The sequence below is a fragment of the Gracilinanus agilis genome, chromosome 4 (genome assembly GCF_016433145.1).
Source record: "Gracilinanus agilis isolate LMUSP501 chromosome 4, AgileGrace, whole genome shotgun sequence".
Taxonomy (NCBI): domain Eukaryota; kingdom Metazoa; phylum Chordata; class Mammalia; order Didelphimorphia; family Didelphidae; genus Gracilinanus; species Gracilinanus agilis.
This window is the reverse complement of record NC_058133.1, coordinates 66489769-66517085: the sequence shown is the minus strand read 5'-3', so window position 1 is coordinate 66517085 and position 27317 is coordinate 66489769. Positions and strand designations below refer to the sequence as shown.

Here is a 27317-nt window from a genome sequence, read left to right as displayed (position 1 = left end):
ATGCATGGAAGAGGGGGAAAAATAATAGATGTTTTTGGCCATTTGCCAAGTTTCTTTTGATGTGGTTTATTTAAATTCAATAGGAATTGATTAGGAATTGATGCAGAGCAAAAATTGCAGAAGCAGAACATTGTACACAGAGATTGATACATAGTGGCACAATCAAATGTAATGGACTTCTGTACTAGCAGCAATGCAATGACTCAGGGTCTTTTAAGAAAGAACACTATTCACATTTGGAGAAAGAACGTGGGAGTAGAAACGCAGAAGAAAAATATATGGACGAGCCAGAGCATGTTAATTCCGGGGAGAAAACGAGAGAGAGCCCTCAGTCTAGGTAGGGATGCAAGTGCTCAGTGTCCTCCTTCGGAAAACCACGGGCTTGGCCTGATGGCCTATCGAAATCCGATCCGGGATTCTGTGTGGGACCTTCCCTTCCCCGGGCCTCAGTTTCCTTCTCTGTAAGTTGAAGGAGTAGAACTAGTTGGCCTCTGAAATTTACAATCCTGTGACGATCACTTAATATATCCTTCCCCGGGCCTCCTCTGTAAAATTAATTGAACCAGATGGCTCTTGAGGGCCCTTTTTGCTATAGATCTGATAATGTGTGACCTTGGACAAGTCACTTCAAATACAGACCTTTGACCACACTTTCCTAATCTGTAAAATGGCATGGTAGGTAGAGATGAAATCTGAAGTTCCTTCCAGGTCTATAATCCTATGTGTGACCTTGGGCAAGTGACTGCATCTCAGACTTCAGTTTCTTTATCTGCACAATGAAGGAGTTGGACTAGAAAACTAACATATGAGGGCCTTTCCAGTTCTAGGGAGCGGGGAGGGAGCCAGCGTTTATTAATTGCCTACTATGTGCCAGGCATTGTGCTGAGCACTTTCCCAATATTGTCTCAAATATAGAAGCCTTTTGTCACCCTGGCAAGTCACTTCACTCCTCAGGCCTCAGTTTCTTCCTCTGTAAAGTGAAAGGTTGGTGAGATAACCTTTAAGATTCCTTCCAGCTCCAGGTCCACATTCCTGTGATCTTATTGATAGAAGTGGGATTTCCTGGAACCATTTATTAAGCAATTTGAGTCCTGGGTAGGGAGTCAGGAGGGACTTGTTTGAATCCTACCTTACATGCTTGCTAGGTATGTGAGCTGAGTCATTTCCCCTCTACACCTCACTTTCCTCAGTTTGTGAGAAGCCACTGTGATGGAATGGATAGAAAGTACTCTTCAAACCTTTAGGTCAACATCTAGATGGCAGTTGTTTTGAACTCAAGTCAGGTGTGCTGTCCAGTGATGGGCAAACTTCGGACAGATGCAGCCCCCTGAAATGTTCTATCCAGCCCTGTGACTTTATTCCAAATCTGACAAAGACAACGAGTAGGATACAGTACAATGAAACTTCCAAAGAGTTGCCTTAGAAACAGACTGACAGATTTGGCCCCCTCTTTAAAAAGTTGCCCATCACTGGTCTAACTCAATCAGCCAGAGAGCAGACTAACTGACTAAGCATCCTGAAAACAAAATTTGAATAGAAAGGAAGACACTGTATGGGGGGGCGGGAGTTTCCTTCGATTCCAGGTTGAATGAAGAATTTGGATTGGCACTGATAGGCAGCCTGGCATATAAGAATAATAAAGTAGGCTATTTTCCTAAATTCTCACAGAGCCAAAGTTGCTTTGTTTTCTTGGGGGAGACAGGAAAACATCCCAGGGCATGAAGCAGATCAAATCTGTGTGTGTGTTCAATTCAAAAAACCTTTAGGTTCCTACTGTGGATGTGCAAGGCATTATGCTGCTGTATACTACTGTACTAGTGCTTGGAATACAAAAATAAACTCCAAACCTTACTAAAAAAAATAAATAAATAAATAAATAAATGAAAAATATATGACTAATCACAGGGTTCAATAGGTATAGGATTGGGGATTTGTACTTCAAATGATCACTATTACAAATATGAATAACATGGAAATAGGTTTTGAACAATGATACATGTAAAACCCAATGGAACTGCTCATTGGCTCTGGGAGGGGGAAGGGAAGAGGGGAGGGAAAGAACATGAATCCTGCAACCACAGAAAAATATTCTAAATTAATCAACCAATTAAAAATAAATTATTTTTTGAAAAGTTAAACTAAATAAAGTTCAAATTCAGCTAACTCCTAAATTTTTGGTTGAGTTTTATCCTGTTCTAGAAGTTTACACTCAATCATAAGAATCTTGAAATTTAAAGGGCATTGAGAGGTTCAATATAATCCAACTTCCCACCCCATACAGCCCTCTCCCTCCTCCCTTCCCCAAAACTCATTAAATAATGTGTAGGGGAGGTAGAGAATATCTGACAGGGGATTAATGCTAAACAGCTCTGGGTTGAATAGTTCCAGTGATGGGGAACTCATTTCCTAATAAGGTATTCTATTTTACTTGTTTAAAGTAAATACTAAAAAAGACCTTTCTACAATTGAATTAAATGTTTTTTGTGCCTCTACTACATAGAAGATGTTGCATGGTGCAGAGATCAGGAAGAATAAAACAAATCTATTACTCAGTATGACCAAGACAGTTCTATTTCTAGACAAAGTATTAAAACTAAATGCATTAATCTTCTAAATTCAATGTGTCAGTTCAGAAAAAAATATTTAAAACTTCAATAATAATACCAAAGAAATTTCTACTTGTACATTTAAGACATCAATAAAAGAAAATATGCAAAAATTATAAAAACTATATAGATAAAGTATTCCCCTAACTACCTTTCCAACTAACTACTCTATACCCTCTTACTAAACTGGGATTATTATTTATCTTGTATACAATCAGTTGTCTATTCCTGCATAGCAATCATTAGGACTTATACCAATAACTGAAATAGCCTTAGCCTATCATCAGTTACCATAGTTAACTTGAATGAATATGATCGTCTCACTTTTTAAGACTTTCTTTTTCATCATAAACATAGTATAAACAAACATGAACATTCCAATAATAGAATGCTCCAACAGCAAAAAAGAAAAAACAAGATTGTATAGGAAACTACAAATTTTTAAATTATATACCTGATTTATCACTTTCAATACTAACTTTAATAGTCTTCTTAAAAAAGATGTGTAAAGCAAACGCCTATATATCAAATTTCTACCCTTGATTTCCAATATAGTTACAGAGATATGTTCCCTTAGGATACTGTTTGAGCCCAGGGCTAATAAAAACTGTATACATAAAAGAATCCTGTGATTAGTCATATATTTTTCATTTATTTATTTATTTATTTATTTTTAGTAAGGTTCAGATTGACATCAGGTATGCACGTAATCAACAGGAGATGATGTCAACTGTGCAACCCCAGAAAAGGGGAGGGTAAATTCCTTTGTACAATTTGCTGGTATCTGAGGTTGTAAATGAACTGGTGTTTTTGACTCCAGGCCCAGGGCTCTATCTATTATTACCTTGTTGCCCCTCCTAAGGCAGCTTTGACTATCTTTTCTCATCTTTAAAATTTCAACTACTGTTTAATCAACTACTTAGAGATTTTATGTAAACTTTAACAGTATCAGTCAGAAGAATTGAGAGACCTCAAAAAAAAAAAAAACAGCAAATAACCATTGTTGTAAAGGAAAAGTGTTGTGTAATTGTCAAAAAATACAAAGCCTGGAGTGGCAAAAATTGGTCATAGATAATTTGTACTTGTAAGGTTCACTTTTTCATGTAAGGATATAACAAAATCTAGGTGTACCTGTAAGATTTGGACAGTTTCATTCTATAAAGCCTCTAGGAAAAAAAATGTTGGAGGGGTTTTTTAAAACTTCCAGTGACTTAAAATCTAGTCAATGAGAGAATTATGAACTTTGAGAAATATACTGATATACTCAAAAGCTGAATTGTTCTGGAATTGAGAGAGGGAATGAGATGCTGTAATAAAGAATTACATGATGCCACAAAGGATAGGACCAGTGTTTGCCCCAGCTTCTTCCCCTATCCCCAAGGACAGCTTCCTGGGTCTGGGAGCATAAGAGGTTCCAATTAGGTAAAGTAAGGCTCTTAGAATTGGTGACCACAGGAGACCAAACTCTGATTAACTTACTGACCAGACACTCTATCTTTGTGACCTATTCTCACTGTGTTGGGTCAAAGTAAGCCTCCTTTGTTCAATGTTCAGTATCTTGCAAATGCCTTACTTCATCCCTACTGATCGTGAATTAAGAAGGTACTACTACTTTTGGAGCTGTCTACAACATCTGATGTAGTCTTGGAAGGTTGGGACAAAAGAAGATAGCCTTATGACTCACATAATTCTTGGGTTGGAGGAAGAGCCCTACAAAGAATAGCAGGATTGGTCCCTGACACCAAAGTACTTTTTCCTTGTATGGTGATCCCTCTCTATGGAACTGGCAGTAGGCTCCTGGTCAATGGGTGCTGGATAAAGCTGCCCAGAAGGGCAAAGAATATGCCAATGCCAGTATTCACTGGATACTGTTGATTGTGCTACATAAATTGGACAGCCCACATAGTAAGAAAAGTAAAACTGGATTGCTGCGTACTGTAGCTAGACAAAGCTCTCTGGTTTCAGAAACATTCAATTAAAAGGGGGAAGGGAGTAAGAAGACAGAAATTCATTCTGTGTTCTCTGACCCAGAGATTCTGGTTCCTGCTGAAAGAAAAACTACTGAGTCTAAAAAAAGAGAGAAGACTTGGAGCAGAGCATAGGAAACTCCCACCCTGGTGAAGAAAGCTTCAGGATTATCCCATCAGGATCCCCCCCACCCCCCACCAAGGATTCATAATTCCCTGCCCTGAGGGAGCAAGTTTGGGATAAATCCTCAGTCTAGAAGCTGAAATGGTGGTAGGAAAAGTTTAAATGGAAATCTGAAGAGTCCCTAGAACAATGGCTCAAGGGGATTTGGTCTATAGGAGTCAATGTGGACGTCTATCTGCTGCCAGACTTTCAAAATAAGGGAAAAATCTAAGTAGTACTCCTTTTACAGAAACAAATATATTGGAGCTCCAGAAGAGGAATGCTCTTTTCCCCCTTTTTAGTGGTCAAGATGATGGAGTGTCAAGAAAAATTTCCCTTGCAGTCAGTATGCATTATGGGGATTTGAAAGTAAACATTTTGAAAACAGATTTGCTAGATTGAACTTAATTAGGTGCCCTCATTTTACCCCACCCCACCTCCCCAGTTCTGCCAAAGGCCTGCAGAGAGCAAATATAAATATTTTCTAGAGATAGAGATGAAAGAAGCTAGAGTATTTCTTTACAGCAGATCCCTTTACTCTGTGTTACCTGTGAGGAGAGTAGATGCTACCTAGCAGTGGACTACATGAAGCTGAGCAAAGCCATCATGTCTATTTCTACAGCTATTCCTGATTGTGTTAATGTTATAGGTCAGGTTGTCTAGGACTAGGTTAAGTGGTATAGGGATATCAACCTTGCTTTTTTTTCTCTATTCATATGTCTGAGACTAGTCAGGAACAGTTTGCTTTCATCTGTGAAAGAATTCAATCTACATTCACCATCCTTCTCAGGGCTATCTGAACTCTCCTTCATATGGCTAATTACAATTATGGTGGATAGAAATCTGAAAGAAGCCTTGTTTCCTGAAGTATATGGTGTACACTACCTACAGTGGTGAGACAATGTTGACTGGGCCAGTTAAGATCAGAGTGGAGTCCACACAAGGGATGAGAAGTGAACCCTGAGAAAGTCTAGGTTCCAACTTGCTCAGCTGAAATTTGAAGAATACAGCAGGAGAAGAGAGCCTAGCAGATTCCAATTAAAACAAAACAAAACAAAACAAAAAAAAACCATCAGCACTTGCTTCCTCACAATCTAAGGAAACAAAGAAACTTGGACCTACCTAGAAATCCTGATGGTTCTCATTTACCTAATCACTTCTGAGGAGGGCCCAGAATAGGATATAGCACTGAAAGATATAAAATCATGTTTGCCTGGGTCCCTCTGGTATATTAGTCCTATTCATAAACAGATGGAGACTAAGCCAGAGACTGATGTTCCAAGCCAGCCCTTAGAAGCCTGCCTCTTCTACTGGTCTGGTGAGTTCCCACCTCTTAGGACTGGGCTCATTAGGAATGTCATTTTGCTTGGTACATGGATGGCTGTATCCACAATAAGAGAGGCATATGCAACTGGACTTCAGCAGCCACTAATTGAGTAACAGAAGATACCTTAGGGAGTAGAGATGCTGGCAAGTGCTTCCAGTTTGGCTGAGTTCCAGGCTGCATGGCTGGCATGTAAGAGAGCCTTACGGGACAGAGCAAAGATCTTCATCTATACTAGTTCTTGGGCAGTGGCCAGGAGTCTGGCCAAGTATCTTGGCCTGGAAAGCACAAGACTAGACAATCAAAAGCTCTTCTCTTTGGAGGCAGAACCAATGGAGAAATTCTGCTAATGCCTCCCACTATTTAGTTGTTTGTGGGGTATGTCAGTAACCATCAGAGATATATGCTACAAAACTAAATTGAACTGTTTCAAGAATAGCAGAGCTAGGGAGTAGATCTAGTGTTTATTTGGACATTTGAATGGTGATATCATGCTGTCCCGGCCATAGGACCATATGATCTTCACTAAATTCCTAATTTAAGCAAGTAACCTTCAACCTGTCCTAAACTGGCAAAATGGTACTTTGCTGATGATTTAGATCAAAATTTAAAAAAATTTTTTCTTACAAAAAGGTAAGCCTGAACTTAAATTGAAGGTCTCTTCTAGCTATAAAACAAAGATCCTAAGATCTTTAATTCTCAAGGAATATTGAGATATATATGTACTTGGGGCAACAAGGTAGCACAGTGGATAGAGAGCCAGGCCTACAATCAAGAGAACTTAAGTTCAAATCTGACCTCAGTATACTTCCTAGCAGTGTGACCCTACACAAGTCACTTACCCCATTTGCCTATTCTTTGTCTTTCTGTTCTAAAGTAGTTACTATGAGAGACGAGAAAGTAAGGGTTTAAAAAAAAAAAAGAAGAGAAATATATGTACTCATGATAATCAAGGAAAAAAGTCTGCAAAATGAATAACTTTCAGGACTAAATAAATGATAGAAAAGTTTGGAGCAACTTAAAAGGAAAACTCATTCAAAAGCACAGTATAAAGCTGAAGTAAAGTTACTACTACATTTCAGATTGTATTTTTATGCTGTAAGTTTTGACTTTTTTTCTTCATTTAAAATGGGGAAAGTTCCTTATCAAAATCAAGCAAAGGGTCTGGTTAAGAATCATCACAACAGCTGAACAAGTATTTCTAATAGCTATTCTACTAAGAAGATAATCACATTTCCTCATATAACAACAAAGCTAGTAAAGACTTTTTAAATTTAAAATCTAAATTTTAAAAAGTTAAAATAAAAAATGATATATGCAGTGATGACTTATCCCTTTTATTTCAGGAAATAAACAAATATTCACAAAAATTTTGTGAAAGATATTCATCCATTTATTATTCAAATATACTAAACCACATTAGAAGGAAGTTCACATTTGAGTATTTAAATTAACAAATAAAAGGAGAAATCAATGACAACTTTCAAAAAATTTAAATCTTCCAAAAACACAAAAATAGAAATTTTGAAAATCCAAACAGAAAAAAATAACTATTACATTAACACCAAAAAACTTAAAACTTTTAAAAAGATCAATGAAAAGCTATTAGCTAATTTAATTTTAAAGAAGAGAAAAAAAATTCTCCACATTTAAAATAAAAGAAAATTACCACAAGTCATCTTAAATCAATTATATAATAAAACAAATTAAATATAACATACAAAAATATGAAAATACAAAAATTAACAAAATGGGAGAAAATCTAAACAACTTAATTGCTGACCTGACTACTGACTGAATATATAGGCTAAGTTGAGAGAGTGGATATCCTAGGAGAATAGTGAAGTTATATAGCTGGGAAATTTTGGAAGAATGGTACTGCTCCTTCTGCAAAAACAAGAAGTTTAGAGGTAAAAGAGGAGATATGAATTTGAAGTGATACTTCGTGAAAGAACTTGCTGCTCTGGTTGACAGAATAGAAACAACATGTGGAAGTTTTTTTGAGGCAAATCTGTGCTCAATTTAAGAAAAAATTTCCTGGATCTGATTTTTTCCCAGAGTAGCATGAATTTCCTTCATACGTGGAAGTTTTCAAGGAAATCACTGAATGATCCCCTTTAAGGTAACATTAATTACACAGAGGGTTCTTTTTTGGGTTATCAGGGACTAGATGGCCATCTGAAATCTCTTCCAACTCTAACACTGTAATTCAGTCCAGGAGGAATGGGAATCTTTTCAAAAATAAAATTCTGAAGACCTATAGAGGAAAAAAATAGGATGAAGAAGAATGAAGTTGTCTAAAAAGACAAATGTATATATTCAGAGAACTCATCAAACTTAGATTTAAATGCTTACCACAAATACTCCTAAAGTACAAAAGATAAATATAAAAGTACAATCTGGGAAGAATAGCAACAGAAGTACTAAAGCTTGATCTTCTCCACTTTGCTAAGATTACTTACCTATCCCTACTCCCTTTTCAGCTTCCTTTTTTGTACTATTTTTTCCCATTAGACTGTAAAGTCTGCCTTTCTTTTTTTTTTTTGTTTTAACCTGTAATTTCTGTCCTTAACAAAGTACCTGGCACATAGACACATATTAGATGCTTATTAACTGTTAAATTCTCCTCCTCCTTTCTGAGGTCTTACCTCCTGAGTTTTTTATGTGTTCTCTCCTGACCTTCATATGCTGTCTGACCATTCCTCACCAGCTGCATCCTTTTTCTTAACAATGGGTGCCCTAAAGACTTTGCCTTGAGCCTCATTCTTTTCTAATATACCTTTCTTGATAACTTTATCTTTTCAGTCACTCAAATTCACAAATTCAACTTCATTCTTGATTTTTGCCCTCCCATTCACTCACTACATTTGCTAAGTCCAGTTCTTGGAGAAGGAAATGGCAAACCACTCCAGTATCTTTGCCAAGAAAACCCCAAATGGGGTCACAACGACTGAGGAAAAAAAAAAAAAAACTTCAACTGAACAAGTCCAGTTCTGCAACATTTCTTTGCAATCATCCCTTCCTCTCCATTCACAGTCAGAATCACATATATCACCTTTATCACTTACCTGCCACCTGGGCTACTACAATAGAATAACTGGACTCTTTTGCCTCTTGACAGCCAAAATAATCTTCCCAAAAAATAGATCTTGTCATTCCCTAATCCAAAAAAAAAAAAAAAAAAAGAAAAAAGAAAAAAGAAAAAAAAGAAAGAAACTCTCCAATGGCTCTGGATTGTCTCTAGGATAAAATACAAATTCCTCAGTCTGGCACTTAAAAAAAAAAACATCTAACAATATATCTCTAACCTACCTTTTTAAGACTTCTCAAATTAGCCCTTTTCCCTGACCAACTCATTTCCTAAATTCTACATTCGATTTTCTTTCTTCCAGGCCTTGCCCAGAAAGTGGAAAAAGGAATTCCTACATTTAAAATGTACTTCCCTCCTTGCTTACCCTTCTCTTCAACACTAAGTTCCTTCAAAAACTCAACTCGGGCATCATTCATCCATGGAAATTTCCTGTTGTCCTAGTTGGTGGTACTATTTCTTCCACAAAATTATATTTCACTTACTTGTCTAGTTGTATTCCTCCAGAATATAAAATCCTTTTGGTATGAACATCTTTCTTTATAGCTGTAGCACAGTGCCTTGTACATAAAAAAAGGTTATTAAATAAATTCTGTACTGAACTAAATATCACTCCATTTCTGTTTTGGCTACAGTGCTATTTTCTTAGAATCCAGTAATGCCTATACACCACTACAATAGAGTCTCATTTCCTGATTTTTTAAAATCAACACTGCATAATCACTTGTTAAGATGAACCACTGAAAATCCAAAATAAAGAAAAAGAAAGCTGGAAATCATAGCTCTGCTAGCTGCCTGAATTATATCTAATGTCTACTTTTTGAATGAGTCAGGTAATAGGAGAAAAGAAGAAAAAATTAAAACTAGAAAACAAATAGTTAAAATAAGCCTGCATTTTTTTAGGTATAAGCAGCAAAAATATTTAAATTAATATTAGTAAAACTTAACTTACAAAATTTCACAGATAACTCTTTTATATTAAAGGTAGATATTGACTGTTTACACACATCTTTAAATTTCTGAATAAAGCCTACTTCTCCCATCAGACTCCTTTCTATACTTCCACAGCTGCTGCCATGGTTCAGGCCTTCATTACCTCAAGCCTAAATTAGTGCAAGAATTACCATTTTTTGCAATTAGTTTCCCTGCCTCAAGTGTCTCTTCATTCCAATTCACCCTCCACTCAGCTGCCAAAGCAATTTTCCTTAAGTACAGATCTAACTATGTAACCCCCCACCCTCCACTAGGGCAGCTAAACTGCACAGGAGCCAGGAGCTGAGCCAGGAGTCAGAAGTTCAAAACTGGTCTCAGATACTTACTAGATGTGTGAACCTGAGGCAAATTACTTAACCTGTTTGTCTTAGTTTCCTCAACTGTAAAATAGGTTTAATAATAGCAACCACCTCTCAGGGTTGCTGTAAAAATCATAGGAGATAATATTTGTAAAAGTGCTTAACACATACTTGAAGCTTAATAAATACTTATTCCATGCCTACTCAATCAACTCCAGTGGCTCCTTTTTGCCTCTTAAATAAAATATAGATTGTTTTATTACCTTTTGAAAAAGTCCTACAGAAACCAAACCTCTCTTTCCAGCCTCACTAGCCATTCCTATTTCTCTGCACCCTAAACTGGCCACTTCCACACACTACTACCTTCCATGATACTCTCTTCTCTCCATCTCTGCACTTTTGCCCTTTTTTTTTTACAGATGAGGAAACTAAGGAAAACAGATTAAATGACTTTTCCAGGGTCATAGGGTTAGTGTCTATGACCAGACTTGAACTCGGATCTTCTGAATTACAGGCCACTGTATCTACTACACACATAATCATGCCTTTACCAGGCTTTCAAATTAATTCTTAAAACCCTTACAAATTAATTAATTCAACCATGCTTATCAATTCTCATGCCCCAGTACATGCCAATATATCCTCCTCCACTCTAGTTATGGTGTGTGCTCACTGTCCACCATGTTTCCTCACCCTAAAAAATTTGGCTTATGAATGTAGCACCTTCTATTTCTGTAAATTTATCCAAGTCTTACCTAACTTCCAAGGTCTAATTCAAGGGTCACATTTTCTATCAAGTCTTCTCAGATAAGTCTAGTTCTTATACCATAGCATTTCAAATTTAACTATATATTTGTCCTATATTATTCATCTTTTCCTGAGAATCCATTTTATCTCCTCTATAGTACTGTAAACTGCTCCTTGAGGATGGGAGATAGTTTATATTTTTTTCTTTTTTCCTGACAAAGCCTAGAAATGCTTCAATAATAAATACTTGATAATTAAGTAATCTTTTACTTTTTTAATTCTAATTCTAGACTCAGACAACTAGGCTAAATACAATTTTCAAAACTATATATTTGCACCAGAGATAGTCATGAAATGAAAAATGCCCATATTAACGTAAGTATATTAAGTATAAGTAGTTAATGTAGTTAGTATTATGTATTTATAGAAGGAAAAAATTACTTTTTAATAAACCACTTAATTATGAAAATAGAAGGACCTAAGGCAAAAATAAATCACTGCTCTACAAAAGACATTTCATTCATGAAACAAGCTCAAAAAAGCTAGTCATGAGGATTAACATTTTTCTACTGCAAATTCTCAAAAGTATGTTTTCCATGTTTTTGTGACTCCTACAATTTTGTTATAGGTTTATTATATAAGCCCTAAACTTCCTTAAAAAGTATGAGTTGGAAACTGAATAGTTGAATTCAGGTTGTAAAAAAATTTTTTAAATCATTTTTCAAGTAATAATTCATTTGTTTCCAACAGGATTTAAATTTTTGATAAATGTTAACTTACCTATTTAAAACACAAAAATTTCAAAAGCATGGATGTCAGATTAAACAATGGAATAATTTCTAGGTTTGGAGTGAAAACACTACATACTTTAATAGTTTACAAGAATCTAAAAATACTATTTGAACATACTTTAAATATTTGTTGAAAACCTAAAGACTTATAAAGCCTCCATAATTTCATATTCTACAGAAATCATACTCTTATGCCTCCCTCATCATAGCCAGGTAAACATAATTTATTCCTTGGACCATTCCTAAAAATTTTCCATCTCAGGAGAACCCATTAGAATATAAGTTCCTACAAATCACATAATAAGGGAAAAAAGCAAATCAGAACCCAATTTCACTTCATATCAAGCAAATTGACAAAGATGACAAAAGATGAGAATTGTCCGTTTGAGAGGACATGGGAAGATATACTGATGATATAGGAGCAATAAATTAATACAACCACTTTGGAAAGCAATTTAGAATTCTGTAAAAAAAAACCCCAAAACCCTAAAATGACCATATTTCCTTTGACCCAGAGATTCTACTACTAGGCATATACCAAAAGATAAATGACAAAAAAGAAAAGCTGTTATCAGTCTCTTGATCCACAAATAAATGTATACAATTAAATGTATAGGAAATACAAAACACTGGGCTAAAGGCTGAGGATAGAAAGGCAAAAAAGGACGTTTCGGCACTTAGGGAGATTGCATTTTAATAAGAGAAGCAACATAAAAACAATTATGTACAACTAAAACATATACAGGGTAAAAGGGAGGGCAGGGTCAGCGGCTGTAGTGACCAGTGTAAATGAAAAGAAGACTAGTGTTGTAGTATATACAGATGGCATTAAAATGTAAGAATAATGGAAAAGTGAGAAGGGGGCTGGCTTTGAAAACCAGAAAATTATCCTAGAAGAAACAATGATGCTTTGAAGTTTATTGATTAGAGGAAAAATATGATCAGACCTGCACTTTTACAAGGATCACTTTAGCAGCTGAGTATAAGATAGGCTAGAGCAGGAGCCAACTTCGGAGGGAAACCAACAAACAGGCTACATGGCAAGAGTCTTGGTGCAAGATAATAAGGTCCTACACTAGGGTAGTGGCTTTAGTAAGTGGAGAGAAGAGGACATGAAAAAGGTTATAAATGTATAGAAGCTACAAACTTAATCAATGAAAAAGACTGAGCAAAAGATTAGATATATGGATGATCAAGAATAAGAACTGAGAATTGAAGATGACACCTAGATTGTGAGCCTAATCAATTGGGAGGATGAAGGATGGAAGGGATTGAGGTAAAAGTTAAAGAATTTTAGGGACAGTTAAGTGGTTCAACATATGGAGAGCCAGACCTGGAGATGGAAAGTCTTGGGTTCAAATCTGGATTTAGACACTTCCTAGTCGTGTGAGGCTAGACAAGTCACTGGGATCAACCCCCACTGCCTAGTCTGATAATGGTGAACCCATCCATGGCATGAGTGTCAAAAAGGGCATGCAGAGCCCTCTCTGTGGGCATGCCAGCAGTCACCTGCCAGAGTTCGTTACTAAAAAGCTAGAGGGATGTGGGGCGGAGCTGTTTCCCTCCCCTTCTACATGTACCCAAGGATATTTCTTACATCACTTGCCCCTCTGTCCAGCAACCCAATGGGAGTGTTTCCTCCCTCCCCTGTCTGGGGTGGGGGGAGGATCTAAAAGTGAGTTGGGGGGGGCAAGGGACAGCACTCAGTCTGGATGGGGGGGAAGGGAACAGGCACTGCACTAGGTCTAGGGGATAGGGTAGGTAGGGGCAGAACCCAGCACTCCATCTATAAAAGGTTTGCCATCACTGGCTTAGTCCTTACCACACTTCTGCCAATACCCAGTGTTGATTCCAAGATGGAAGATAAGGGTTAAAAAAACCACATTAGTTTGTTGCTTTTAACCCCAATTGCCTGGCCCTTACAGCTCTTATGCCTTGGAACAAGGCATTAATTCTAAATGGCTTGATTCTAAACAGAAGGTAAAGATAGGGAAAAAAAGGTAATGCATTGTTTTGGACATGAGTTTAAGATTCCCATGAGGCAGCCACAGTTTGAAATATCTAATAGGCAGCTGGAGATGAGACACTGGAGATCAGGAGTGGATAAATATATTTGAGAAACATCTTAGGAATGATTAAGTTCATAATAGCTGATGAGATCAACCAGTATAGAAGACCAGAAGAGAGAGTTCAGGATACAGGCCTGGGGAAGCCCCAATGTCAATAAGTATAAACTGCCTGAAGATCCAGAATTAAGAGATTGAGAAGGCACAGTCAGATTGGAAGAGAACCATAAGAGAACTGTATTACAAAAACCTAAAGAGAAAGTATCCAAGAAGAGGGTGATCAATAGTGGCAAAATATTTATGGCAGTACTTTTTGTAGGAGGTGAAGAAATGGAAATGAAATAGATGTCCACCTATTGGAAAATGGCTAACTAGACTGTGAATGTTAATAGAACATCACTGTGCTGAAAGAAAAGATGAACATGAAGGTATCCAGAATCCTTTGCATGAACTGATGTAAAGTAGTATAAACAAAGCCAGGAATACAATATGCATAATGCCTATGTGTGTAAATGACACCACAAAATACTCAAAGATAAATGTTACAAAATTATAGAAAACAAGTACAGCCCTAAAGAAGAGGCACTTGAAGGTATTTGATTTCCTTAACTTCCCTGAAATGTAGGGGTCCTGAGTTGTGAAATATTGCATAAAATGTATAGGAATGCAAAGCACTGGGCTAAGGGGATAGGGTTGGAAAGACAAAAATCTCAAGGTTCCTGCACTTTAAGGAGATTGCATTCTAAAATGTTTTGGTGTACTGATCAGTTTTGTTGATTTTTTTTTTTTTCTCTTCTTTTTCTTAAAAAAAAAGTTTTGTTAAGTTCCTGACTGGGCCTCTGGCGAGGACATAGATCCCTGTTAGGGGCCCCTTGGTTGACCCAAGGGGGGGGGGTCTGAATCTTTTTGCAGGGGTGGGGGGGGATGTCTGAATCTTTTTGCTGGGAGCTCAGGGTGAAGGCTCCAGGACAGGGCAATCAACTGTGTGCCTGATTGGATCAAGTACACAGTGAGACCAAAAATTTGGGCCTAAGCCTGAGGCAAGTCTTTAAGCTATCAGCATCTCAAGTGTTAATTGAATCAGCAGTGGGAAGAGGCCTTCAGAGCTCCAAACCCTCAGGTCATCATACCATCTTAGAACTGAAACTGGCAGAAATCCAGAAAAAAAGTTAAGGGTAGCATCAAGGAAAGACTGAAGTTTAAGAGGGTACCCTAACCTCCCAGAAAATAGAGCCTACCTATAAAAAGGTTAGGAAAAATGAGCAGACAACAAAAAAAAAAAAGCACCTAATTTTAAAGAATTTTTATGGAGACAAAAAGCAAAGTACAGACACAGAAGGGGACAGTGAAAGCAAAGCAAATACACACAAAGTCCAAAAGAAAAATATGAATTGGACACAGATTCTGGAAGAGCTCAAAAAAGACTTCAAAAACCAATTAACAGAGGCAGAGGAAAAGTGGAGAAGAGAAATGGAAGAAAAGAAAAAGGAGACCCAAAAGCTGATGAAGGAAAATCAGGCCTTAAAAATCATATTGAGCAACTAGAATCTAATGATTTCATGAGAAATCAAGAAACAATAAAACAAAATCAAAAGAAGAAAAAACAGAAGAAAACATGAAATATTTTTATTAAAAAGTTTTGTGATTAGGGATGACTCTAGGATGAGGTAGGAAAGGAACACAGGGAGTAATCTAGGCAATGTAAAAAAGTTAATAAAAAGTCATTTCTGAAAATAAACAAAAATTTCAAATTCCTTGAGGGAACCTTTCTTTGTATCTCCAGAGTATATATAGCATAATGCCTGGAATGCAGTAAGAGTTTAAGAAATGCTTGCTGACTGACTTTAAATTCAGCACTTTTACCATTGTAAAAGAATACTGACATAACTGACAAGTTTTTTGTCCATGGTAGCCCACAAAAGAGAACAATTCAAAAGATGATTCTTAGTTTTACAGAGTTCCTTTTCTCCTTCCACATGACAAAGGAAGAGAGGAAGATAAAGAGAACATTATCAATACTCATAACATTCTTAGACTATCTAGAAACATTTAACTGCTGGAGCTCTATATTTTATCTTTGGTCCATTAAAGAAGTTAACATAATTTATGAAGATAAATGGAAAGAGAAGACAGGAGGGTACGGTGAAAAGAACATCCACTTTGGAGTCAGAGATCTTGCATTCAAATCTTATTTCTTTCACCATCTATGTAACTGTCAGCAAGTTACTAACCCTCCTGACTTATTTTCCTCACAAGTAAAATCAGAACATGGCCTAGTTGGCCTCCTGGATCCACTCCAGCTCAATATCTATGACATTAGTGGGTTTTGACAGGATGCAATGCTTTCTACTACTACATCTGTCCTATGAGAGGCTATGTTAGAAGAGAAAGGCCTTAGAAGCTACAGCCCCTCAAGAAAGAAGGATTGGGCTTTGATCTTTTGTTTCTCCAACCCTGATTGAGGAAGTAAGTTACAGAAACCCAAGAACTGGAATCCAGGCCAGATTGTTCAGCCAGTTCAGTGCTGATGCTCAAGAAGCAAGAAAGGATCTTCTACTAACCCAAACCAGGGGACTCTGCTGAAAGTCATACCTATCTAGACAAGAACTTAATGAAACCGATGCTATATAGCAACTGAGCTAAATTTTGAGCCTACTCTTTCCTCCTCCCTTCATATCCCCTACCAAGGTGGTGGAGGAGAAAATGTCACTCAGAGATAATGAGGGAAATATTTATAAAATTATTCTTTCTAAAAGCTACCTGATATTAAGTGGTTAAATGAAACTGGAGTCTTGGTCATAGCCCAAATGGGGATAGGGATTTGAGCTGAGGGGAGCAGAGATACCCTAAACCAGGGGTCAGCAACGTATGGCTCTCGAACCAGATCTGGCTCTTTTGAGGGCCAGATAGGGCTCTTTCTGCAGGAGCCATAAAGTCAATTTTTTTTCAGGCACTGTTAAAGGAGCGCGCACTGTGAGCACTGTATGGCTCTCACGAAATTACATTTTAAAAAATGTGGTGTTTATGGCTCTTACCGCCAAAAAGGTTGCTGACCCCTGCCCTAAACCCTAAGAGTGCCCCTGTGGCACAGTAGTAGCAGGCCTGACTCAGGGAACAGAGCCAGAACATTTACATTATATTTACATATGCATTTATTGTTTAAATATATGAATGTGAGTTGCTTGAGGCCAAAACTGTTTCATTTTAGTCTTTGTATCTCCAATACCCAGCAGAGTGTCTGCTATAGCAGGGGTGCTTAATAAATGCATACTACTTAAAATAAAAATGCAAAAAAAAACTCAAAAATTTTCAAAGAAGAGAGAAAAGTTGTCAGGGGTTTTTTTCTTTTGTTTTTCATGCACTAAAAGACAATAATCATCATCATTTCATAGGACATGTGATCTCCCACTGATGATGACCATAAGCAAGTATCTCACAATAGGAAAATTATAGTTTATGTACTAACATCTGTTCTTAGTGGTGGGGGAAGAGGAGAAATTCTTACCTATAAAATGAAAGGATTGGACTAGGTGATCTCCAATGTCCCCACCCACTTTAAATCTTATGATCCTATAAAATGACACATGGGGAACCAAAAAATAGTACTGAAAACAAATGTGTGTAAAGTATTTTGCAAACCTTAATATGTGATAGAAATATTATGATTTTAGGTAGACAGTATGGTATAGTGAAAGTCAAATGACCTAGGTTCAAGCCCTTATTATGATCTATGAGTCCTTAAATAAGATATAGTCTGGGATCTCAGTTTCTTCCTCTAAAATGAGAGGGTGGGACTAGGTGCCACTTAGATTCCTTCTGGCTGTATCACTATTATCCTATGAGTCTTTAATCTTAGCTTTCCTATACAATTTGAACAGGTACAGTTAATTTCTGGTTTCTGTGATTTCTGACTTAAAACTGAAACACAATATCAAGAACAATACTAATACTGACTTCAGACTATTGGAGCACACAGTACTTGGAATCAGAATAACCAGGTTCAAATCCCTACTCCAATTACTATCTGTGTAACTACAGGAAAGTCATTCAACCTCTGAAACCCAGGTTCTTAATCTATAAAATGAAGATAACAGCAACTACCCAGTGTAGCTATGAAATGTAAAATAAATTTAAAAATGCTAAAGAATTATATAAACATCAGCTATCAAATGGAAAGTTGAATATTTTTGAGACTATATAAACATAATTTATTATTATTGACACAAAAATATTTAATGCAGCATTATGTTGATATGATATGCACCCCAATCAACAAGTAAAAATTGTACAACCCCTTTAAATATCTACACACACACACACACACACACACACACACACACACACACACACACACACACACACATCATCATCATCATTCCCTTTCCCTCTAACTTACAATCTCTATTGACTGACTCTTTGTCTTATTGCCTACAAACATTTTCTGGTTTTTCCTCATCCTTTTTTTTTTTTTTAAACCCTTGCCTTCTATCTTAGAATGAATAGTGTGTTTTGGTTTCATGGCAGAAGAGAAGTAAAGGACCCGGCAAAGAGGGTTAAGTGACTTGCCCAGGATCATAGCTAAGAAGAGACCAGAAATGAATCAAGGACCTCTCATCTTTAGGCCTGGCTCTCAATCCACTGAGCCATCTCACTGGCCAATTCCCTTCATTCTTAAAAAAGAAAAAAAATGTTCATCAGACTTTATCATGCTCTTAAGCTAACATCCAATATAACCCATTCCTCCTCTTTTTTTACATTCAAAGGTTCAATCCCTTTTGCCTTTCTTCTACTCTCACAATTTTTTATTTAAATTTTATTTTTATTATTAACTTAAACATGAATATTTCAATATAAAAAGAGCACAGACTATATGAGAAACTGAACCTGTCAGTTTGCTTTTTAAAAAAAACATACAAGCAAGAGTTAGAAAGAGAAATTCTATTTAAAATCACCCTAGACAATATAAAATATTTAGGAACTATTTGCCAAGACAGACACAGGAATTATATGAACACAACTACAAAATACTTTCCACACAATTAAAACTAAATCTAAATAATTGGAAAAACACTAATTACTCATGAGTAGGATGAGCTAATATAATAAAAATGACAATCCTACCCAAATTAATTTACTTTTTTAGTGCCATACCTATCAAACTACCAAGAAACTTTTTTTTATTAGATTATAAAAAATTATAACAAGGTTCATTTGGAAGAACAAAAGATCAAGAATAGCAAGGGAACTCATGGAAAAAAAAAATGAAGGATGGGGGCATAGCAGTACCAGATCTTAACCTACACTATAAAACAGTGGTCATCAAAACAATATGGTACTGGGAGGATCAATGGAATAGACTTGGGGTAAATGTCCTTGACAATATAGTGTTCGATAAACCCGAAGATCCCAGCTTTTGAGACAAAAACTTACTATTTGACAAAAACTGCTGGGTCTATGCTTCTCAAATCTACTTATCCTGTACTAACCTCTTTGCTGAACTCCAGTCTCCCATCTCAACTACATACTGGATATCTCAAATTCAATATTTCCAAAACTGAACTCATTATGTCCACATGCATCCCAAATCTTCCTCTCCCTGTTCCTTCCTTCCCTATTCCTCTTGAGAGAATCACCATCCTCCCAGTTAAGAGCTCACAACCTAGATGTCAACCTTGTCTTCACTCCACTCTCCTTCACTTTCCACATCCACTATGACATACCTTCTTAACATCTCATACATTTGAAACCTCTCCTCTGACACTACCACCAACACTCATCCACCCTCAAGCCTGGTCTACTGCAATAGCCTGCTGATTGGTCTCCCTGTCACAAGTCTCGAGTCCATACTCCACTCAACTATCAAATTGAGCTTCCTAAACTATAGTTCTGATCATGTCACCCTATACTCTATTTTAGTGGCTCCCTATCACTCCCAGGATAAAATATGAAATCATCTCCTGGGTGTTTGAAACCCTTTGAACCATAATAACCTGCCCCCTCCCCACTACTACTTTTCCAGTTCCAACTAAAATCTACCTTCTACAAGAAGCCTTTCCCAATTTTCCTCTCCCTCCTTCCCTTATTTTTAGTGACCTCTCTGTTGATTATTTCCACTTTATCCTACTTATAGCTTGTCTTTACATATTGTCTCCATCATCTTTTTCCCTTTTTGCATTCCCAACACTTAGCACAGTATCTGGAGAATAGCAGGTGCTTAATTAATATTTACTGACTGGATAGCCTTTCCTTCTTTCCTGGTGAGTTCAACTCCAGCGGTTTCAATCATAATCTCTATAAAGATTACTACTGAAACTAGTTTCACTTTTGATCACTACTTCTGCATCACCAACTGTATAATGGCCATTTTAAACCAGACAAATAGACTCTTAAATTTTACATGATCTAAAACTGGATTCATTACCTTTTTCCTAAAGTAACATTCTTTTTTTAAACTTCCCTAACTCAAAAAGTATTTATCAAGTGTCTACTATATGGGAGTTACTGTGCTAAACCTTGGGGATACAAAGAAAGGCAAAAGAGTCCCTGCCTTCAAGGAGCTCAAAATCTTACGAACAACAAGATACGTATATATGAAAAATTAGGCATAATCTCAGGAGGAAAGCTAGTATCTTCCTTAAGAGGGAATCAAGAAAGGCTTCTTGCAAAGGTGAGATTTTGGCTGAAACTTGAAGAAAATTAATGTGAAGAGGGAGAGTCTTCCAGGTATGAAGAAAAGCTAGAGAAAATGCATTGAGTCTGGAGATGGAGTGATAAGTTCAAGGAACAGCAGTCCACTAGATCAAAGAATACATAAAAAGGAATTAAAGTATAAAAGGCCTGGAAAGTAACCAAGTAGAATACCATCTCCTTCCAGTTACCTGGGTTCACAACAGAAGTAATGCCCAGCTCCTCACTTTTCCTCAACCAATATCCAACTATATCCAATCATTTGCCAAACTGTGTCAATTCTATCTCTACAACAGCTCTCAAATCCATCTTCTCTCTACTCACATAGTCACCAATCTAGTTTTGACTCTTATCGCCTCTCACCAGGACTGGAAAAACATTCTTTAAAAATTTTTTTATTCTAAACTTAAAACACCAAAAAAAGGACATTTTCCATGCAAATATTAATCTCCATTTCATACTGTTAGCTTTTATTAAAACATATAACAAATTCTACATGTTGCTTTCAAAACTGCTTTGTCTGATTTGCTATCTTCCTTTCATCATCTAAAGTACTTTTTTTTTTAAGTTTCAATATCCCTCTTAATTGTCACAATTATAGATGTTTAAAAAAGGTAAAGAAAATTTCAGAAAAAAATTTTTTGTTTTAATTTTCTATTCATTTTTGCCCCATGATTTCACATCTTGATGCCTGATTAGTTATTAGATTTCTCAAGGGTAAAAGGTTTACAAATAACGGACACTTGGAAATATAATAAATACCAAAAAAAAAAAAAAAAAAAAAAAAAGCTAACCAAGTCCATTTTGGGGAAAAAACTGGAATCATTATGAGATTGCAGGAGATATGAAACTGAGAGACTGATTTAAAGTCAAAAATCAAAGTGCAAGAATAAACATTTTCAAAGAAGGACAAGATTTCTTGAGGATATTAAGTTAGCTATTACTTAGAAGTATGGTAGTAGGCAGCTAGTCTCAAAACCAGGAAGGTCTGGAGTTCAAGTCCTACCTCTGATGCACACTGGTCCTATGAAAGGTTATCACTTAGCCCCTCAGTGCTCTAGGCAGTTTGCTGAGACTATAAATTTTGCTGAGACTATAAAGACTATAAAGGCATCAGCAATGGTATCTCATGTCCAGCCCACATCCCTTTATTTAGCATCTTTATAAAAATATTTGAAAAGAAGTCATTAAAATAATGTCCTGTTAAGTCTCAGTGTAATAGGAAAAGAAAAGACAAATTTTTGAAAAATAAAATCTCTATGAACAAGCTGCAAAGTGGAGGGTGAATTTTTTATTTATAATGAAAATTCTAGATTTGGAAACAGAAGAACTGTTTAGTACACTAAGCATGAACAACTACTTGCATGATTCTGGACAAGTGTTCCCTTCTCCAGGCTTTGGTTTCTCTAATTGTAAAACCAAGGGGGGCTGGATTTAATGACCTCCAATGTCCCTTCCAATCTTACTGATCCTATGACAGAGGATGATATATTTAGCAATTTAAAAAAGTATGTACTGGTACACATATACACAAGATTCTCTGAGTATGATTGATCAAGTCCTAGGAATGTTTTACAGTCACTGCAGGAAACTGGCCCAATACCTCTTTATAAGAGAAAAAAGGAAAAAAAAAAAGGAAGGTTGTAATAGTTCACATTTATACAATACCTTTGGGTTACAAAACTCTTAATGATTGCGTTGAGATAAGCAGTAAATTACGTGATTTTCCTAAAACCATACAGTTTAATAAATGTCAAAGCTGGATCTGAAATTCAAGGCTTCAGACACTAAATCCAGCACCACTTTATCATGCCATCTCTCCAAGACAAGGTTTACATAAAACTTATATAAATAGGATAACTTACATAGCTTAGATACCATACATCAAAGTCATAATACAACCAGAACAAAATTAGAATGATTAGAAAGACAGTAAGAAAAGGTTACCCTAAAAAAACATATAAAAAATATGACTTTTCAGGAAAAATAACTATGTAACTAAGGGTAAGTCATAAACTCTCGACTTTATTCACAAAACAAAAGGGTTGGGACTAGATGATCTCTAAGGTCCTTTCTAACATCTATTATTCTTTGGGAAGAAACAATCAAAATCAACAGGATTATAACCTATAAGCAAAGAACACAGCAAACTATACGTAAAGTTAGTTTTAGAGCAAATGAAAAGTTGTTTGACCTCACCTGGTGGGCAATAGGTATCAAATTTATGTAAATTCTTTCTAAAGAGTGAGTATATAGGGGCAGCTAGGTAGCACAGTGGATAGAGTAATGGGGCTGAAGTCAGGAAGACTCTTCTTCCCAAGTTCAAAACCAGTCTCAGAAATTTAATAGGACTCCAAGAAAGGCACTTAATCCTGTTTTGCCTCAGTTTCCTCATCTATAAAATGAGCTGAAGAGGTAAACGGCAAACCACTCCAATATCTTTTGCCAAGAAAACCCCAAAGGAGGATCATAAAGACTTAGACATGAATGAAAATGATCTAACAAAAGAGGTGGTATAGGTAAGAAATTAAAAAACAAGAACACATGGTTTATGAAGAGAAATAGCTATGATAAAAGTTGTAATCAGAAACTACAAAGTCCTACAATGATTAGTTCTTTGGAGACTTTACTGGTAACCTAATCCTAGAACCATGTCTTATTCAAAATGACATTTCTGTTTGTTTGAACTTAGGAAAAGTTTTGGAACATTTTGCTCTCCCTTTTCTTACTACCTCTCCTCACTTTCTTTCCTTTCCCAAAAAGCCAATGGGAAACAAACAAGAGCAAACTAATAGTAGTTTGAACAATCCTCTATTTAATGGTTCTATAAACCTATGTAAGGCAACTATTAGTAAGAATACTATCAAAGTATGGTCAAATGGATTATACATCTCTAATTCTAGCTATCAAAAAAAAAAAAGACTCAAAACCTAACAGGTAGTTTTCTCATGCAAATAATTATGCCTTTACTTAAAATTTGATAATTCAAACCTATTATCTTTTGCAATTGAATAGAAACTTCAGAGAGATGAATAACTGCACTGGTAAAAAAACCCAGTCAGCTCTTGAATACCAGACCAACTTTCCCCTTCTATCTAGGAAGCCAGCTCTCTTCTCACTTTGGTTTTGGGGTAGTTGGAAAATAACTGTTAATGTCAAAAGAAAACAATTAAGATTATCCATGGTAATGATAACATGATTAACTTAAATCTGAAGGGGATTGGAAACATTTTGACTTCTATGTAAAACTTTCCACTATTCAAGTTTTTTTTTTCTTTTTTAAAACTGTTAACATGTATCAAAACTGAACAATGAATTTGACTCCTCTTCTAACCACCTACTTTAGAAGGTAGTAATGAGTAGAAAATTGACAGAAAAAATAAAGGGTCTATTACAATCTACAAACTAGGTAATCTGTCCATGAAATGACTGGGTTGGCTATAAATGAGGATTTAATTTGTAGTTTTTAAAATGGGACTAGTGAGTCCTGTATACACTTCTAGTTACAGAACAACCCAAATTTTTAGAAACAAATGATAGATGAAAGGTTAGAGTGGGTAGAGGTAAAAGACATTTTAAAAGACCATGCTCTTTCTTTAGTTTCTAAATTCCCCAGTTTTCTTTATGCTTTATTTCCTGTGTCCACTAAATCTTTGATTGATCTTAATAATCCAAATAATATTAGGAATTTACAAATGTATGTCTTTCAGAAACTATATTAAGCTTTTTTTCTACAAATAACACTCTAACTAGTGATATTTTTACCCTAACATTATAACTGAGAGATTCACATTATGAAATATCTTCCACATTCACTCAATCTTGGTTTATCTATGTATTCTTTGGGGAGAGGTAAAAGCATAACAAGATTTCAAATAATATCTAAGTGATGTCTTTAGATGACTGTGCATAAAACACAAGAAATCAACAGGCATTTATTATTAAAAACCTATTATGTGTCAGGCACAGTGCTAGGTAATAGCAACACAAAGACAAAAAGTAAAAGCATTTCTACCATAAGACTTCTTCAATGAGATCTGTAGTCAATCTAAAGGAATCAGTCTAACAATCTACACTTGAAAAACTGAATGGATGATGAATAATTGCTATTGTCCACATTCTGAGATGCCCTGGAATGACCAGCCCACTGAGTAAATCTATTACAGCAAATATTTTGGTCAAATATTGCAAATAGGTTAAGGGCTAGGAACTGAAGAAAAAGTAGGAAAAAGTAAGTTCTGATATTCAAGAGCTGACTGGATTTTTTATCAGTTCAGTTATTAATATCTCTAAGATTTCCACTCAACTGCAACAGCAGAACTGTATTAGGGAAATGACATTTTCTCAATAATACCAATAATTCTTCATGCAAACTTCCATTGTATCTTTTATCATCAATATTCTCAATGATGCTATATATATGATGAGAAGGCATGACTGAGTGGTGATCTTCATCTATTAAGGAAATATCAAAATCAGTGGGATCATAGGTCCATTGAAGTATTCAAGCACAATATACATTGAGGAAACAGTGCTGGGTATAGGTATGGGTTCAAATTCCAACTATCATTTAATAATTTAATAACTATGTAACTGTTGGGTCGGTTAGGTGGCAAAGTGAATAGAATGCTAGGCCTGGATTCTGGAAGACTCATCTTCCTAAATTCAAATCACTTGCTGTGTGACCCTGGGCAAGTCACTTAACTCTGCCTCAGTTTCCTAATGAACTGGAAAAGGAAATATCAAATCACTCTAGTACCTTTGCCAAAAAAAACTCCAAATGGGTTCAGGTATAATTGGACATGACTAAAACTACTGAACAACAAGGATAACCTTGGGTAAGTCCCTAAATATCCTTAAGGTCTTGGGTTCCTCAACTGTAAAATGAGGGGGGTCAAACTAGATGACTAAAATTGGAAGTTTCCCTCTTTTGGTCCAATGAACCTTAATTACTCAAAATACACATCATACAAGTGGGGTATGAGTAACAGGAACCTGAAAATTCTTGAATATGCTTCTTCAAGCCCTCAAAATACAGTACTCTGCAAATGTGAAGCCACAAAAAAATAACATAGGAATACTTTTAATAATATTCCTTTATGGCTCCTTTAACTCAATTCTAGGCAAAGACTATCAATCAGGATGGCCAACTCTTTCATATCACATCAAAAGTTTTTTTAAGAACCAAAAAATTGGAGGCAGCAAGGTGGTTCAGAGGATTGAGACTCAGGTACAGAGACAGAAAGTCCTGGGTTCAAATTTGACCTCAGACCCTTCCTAGCTGCTGTGTGACCCTGGGCAAGTCACTTAATCTTCATAGCCTAGCCTTTACCGTTCTTCTGCCTTGGAACCAACAGAGTATTGATTCTAAAATGGAAAGTAAGGGTTTAAAAAAGCTTTCAAACCTGACATCAGACACTTCTAACAGTGTGTAACCCTGGGCAAGTTATCTAACCCCAATTGCCTAGCCCTTACCATATTTCTGCCGGAATTCTAGAATTCTGCCTCAATTTTAAGACGGAAGGTAAAGGGGGGCGGGGGGTGGTGGAATAAAAAAGCTCCCCAGACCAACAGAAAGTAACCCAAGATCCTTCCCCAAACTGCCAAACCCTATCGATCGCCAGGGGCCTCGTATTTAACACCCATGACAGCTTCCGATCTTTAAACTCTTCCATCTCGAGAGTTGTCAAGTCAACCAAACCTATTTATTAAGCGCCCTACTATGTGCCAGGCACCCTGCGAGGACTCGGGATTCAGAGAAAAGCTCACAACACACTCAGAGAGGGGGCTTTATGAAGTGGCCTTCAAACTCCGTCAAACACCCTGCCCGAAGTGCGGATGCCCGGCAGGTTCGCGGACCGTGCCATCTGGACCAGTGCGGGCACTTACAGCGTCCAGTGCCACGCTGAAGGCACTTTCTAGTTCCTGCTCCCCAAAGACCTTCTCTTCTCCTCCCCCCAACGCTCCGGACAGGGAGATGCAAGCACTGCATGTCCGCACCCAGGAACCCACTGGGAGCTCTCGGAGAACAGACAGGCTAGAGGGAGTCCAGAGGATCTAGGGGGCATCCCGAGGTCGGAGAGCCGGAGGGGCTGCCCGGCTGTGAGGGAGGCCGGGGCGACTCACCAGACCAGGGAGCAGAGGAAGAGGCAGGAAACCAGGGCCAAGGCCCGCCGGTACTTCTTCATCTTCTCCTCCTTCTTCCCCCGGCCAGAAGGCGGCACATCGTCCCCGCAGCCACGGCTGCCGAGGCCAAGATGGAGGAGCCCGAGCCGGAGCCGGAGCCGGAGCCTGAGCAGGAGCAAGAGCAGGAGCCGGAGGAAGGAACCGAGGGTGCTGAGGGCGGCGACGCCGCCGCTGGCGGGGAGAGGCGGGAGGTGGCTGCGCCCGCGCCGCCCTCTCGGGAGGAGTGACAGGAGCGGACTGAGGGGCGGCTCAGTGCTGGGGGCGTCAGGGGGCGGCTGCCGCCGAGGTTGCTGTTGCTGTTGCTGCTGCTGCTGCCGCCGGCTTGCCCGCGTCCGCCTCCTCCCGCCGCCGCCAACGCTGCTGCCACTGCCGCCACCGCCGCCGCCGCCGCCGCTGCTGC

The 27317-nt window shown here is 37.2% G+C and overlaps 1 protein-coding gene across 1 annotated transcript in view; it reads right to left on the bottom strand.

Annotated features, from left to right (window-relative positions):
* Nucleotides 1-26919, bottom strand: part of SUCO (SUN domain containing ossification factor) — an 85842-nt gene extending 58923 nt beyond the window's left edge. Inside the window, exon 1 of the mRNA XM_044676858.1 lies at nucleotides 26858-26919. Within this exon, the coding sequence (XP_044532793.1) occupies nucleotides 26858-26919 (62 nt within the window). The remainder of the gene's footprint in view (nucleotides 1-26857) is intronic.
* Between the last annotated feature and the right edge of the window lie 398 nt (nucleotides 26920-27317).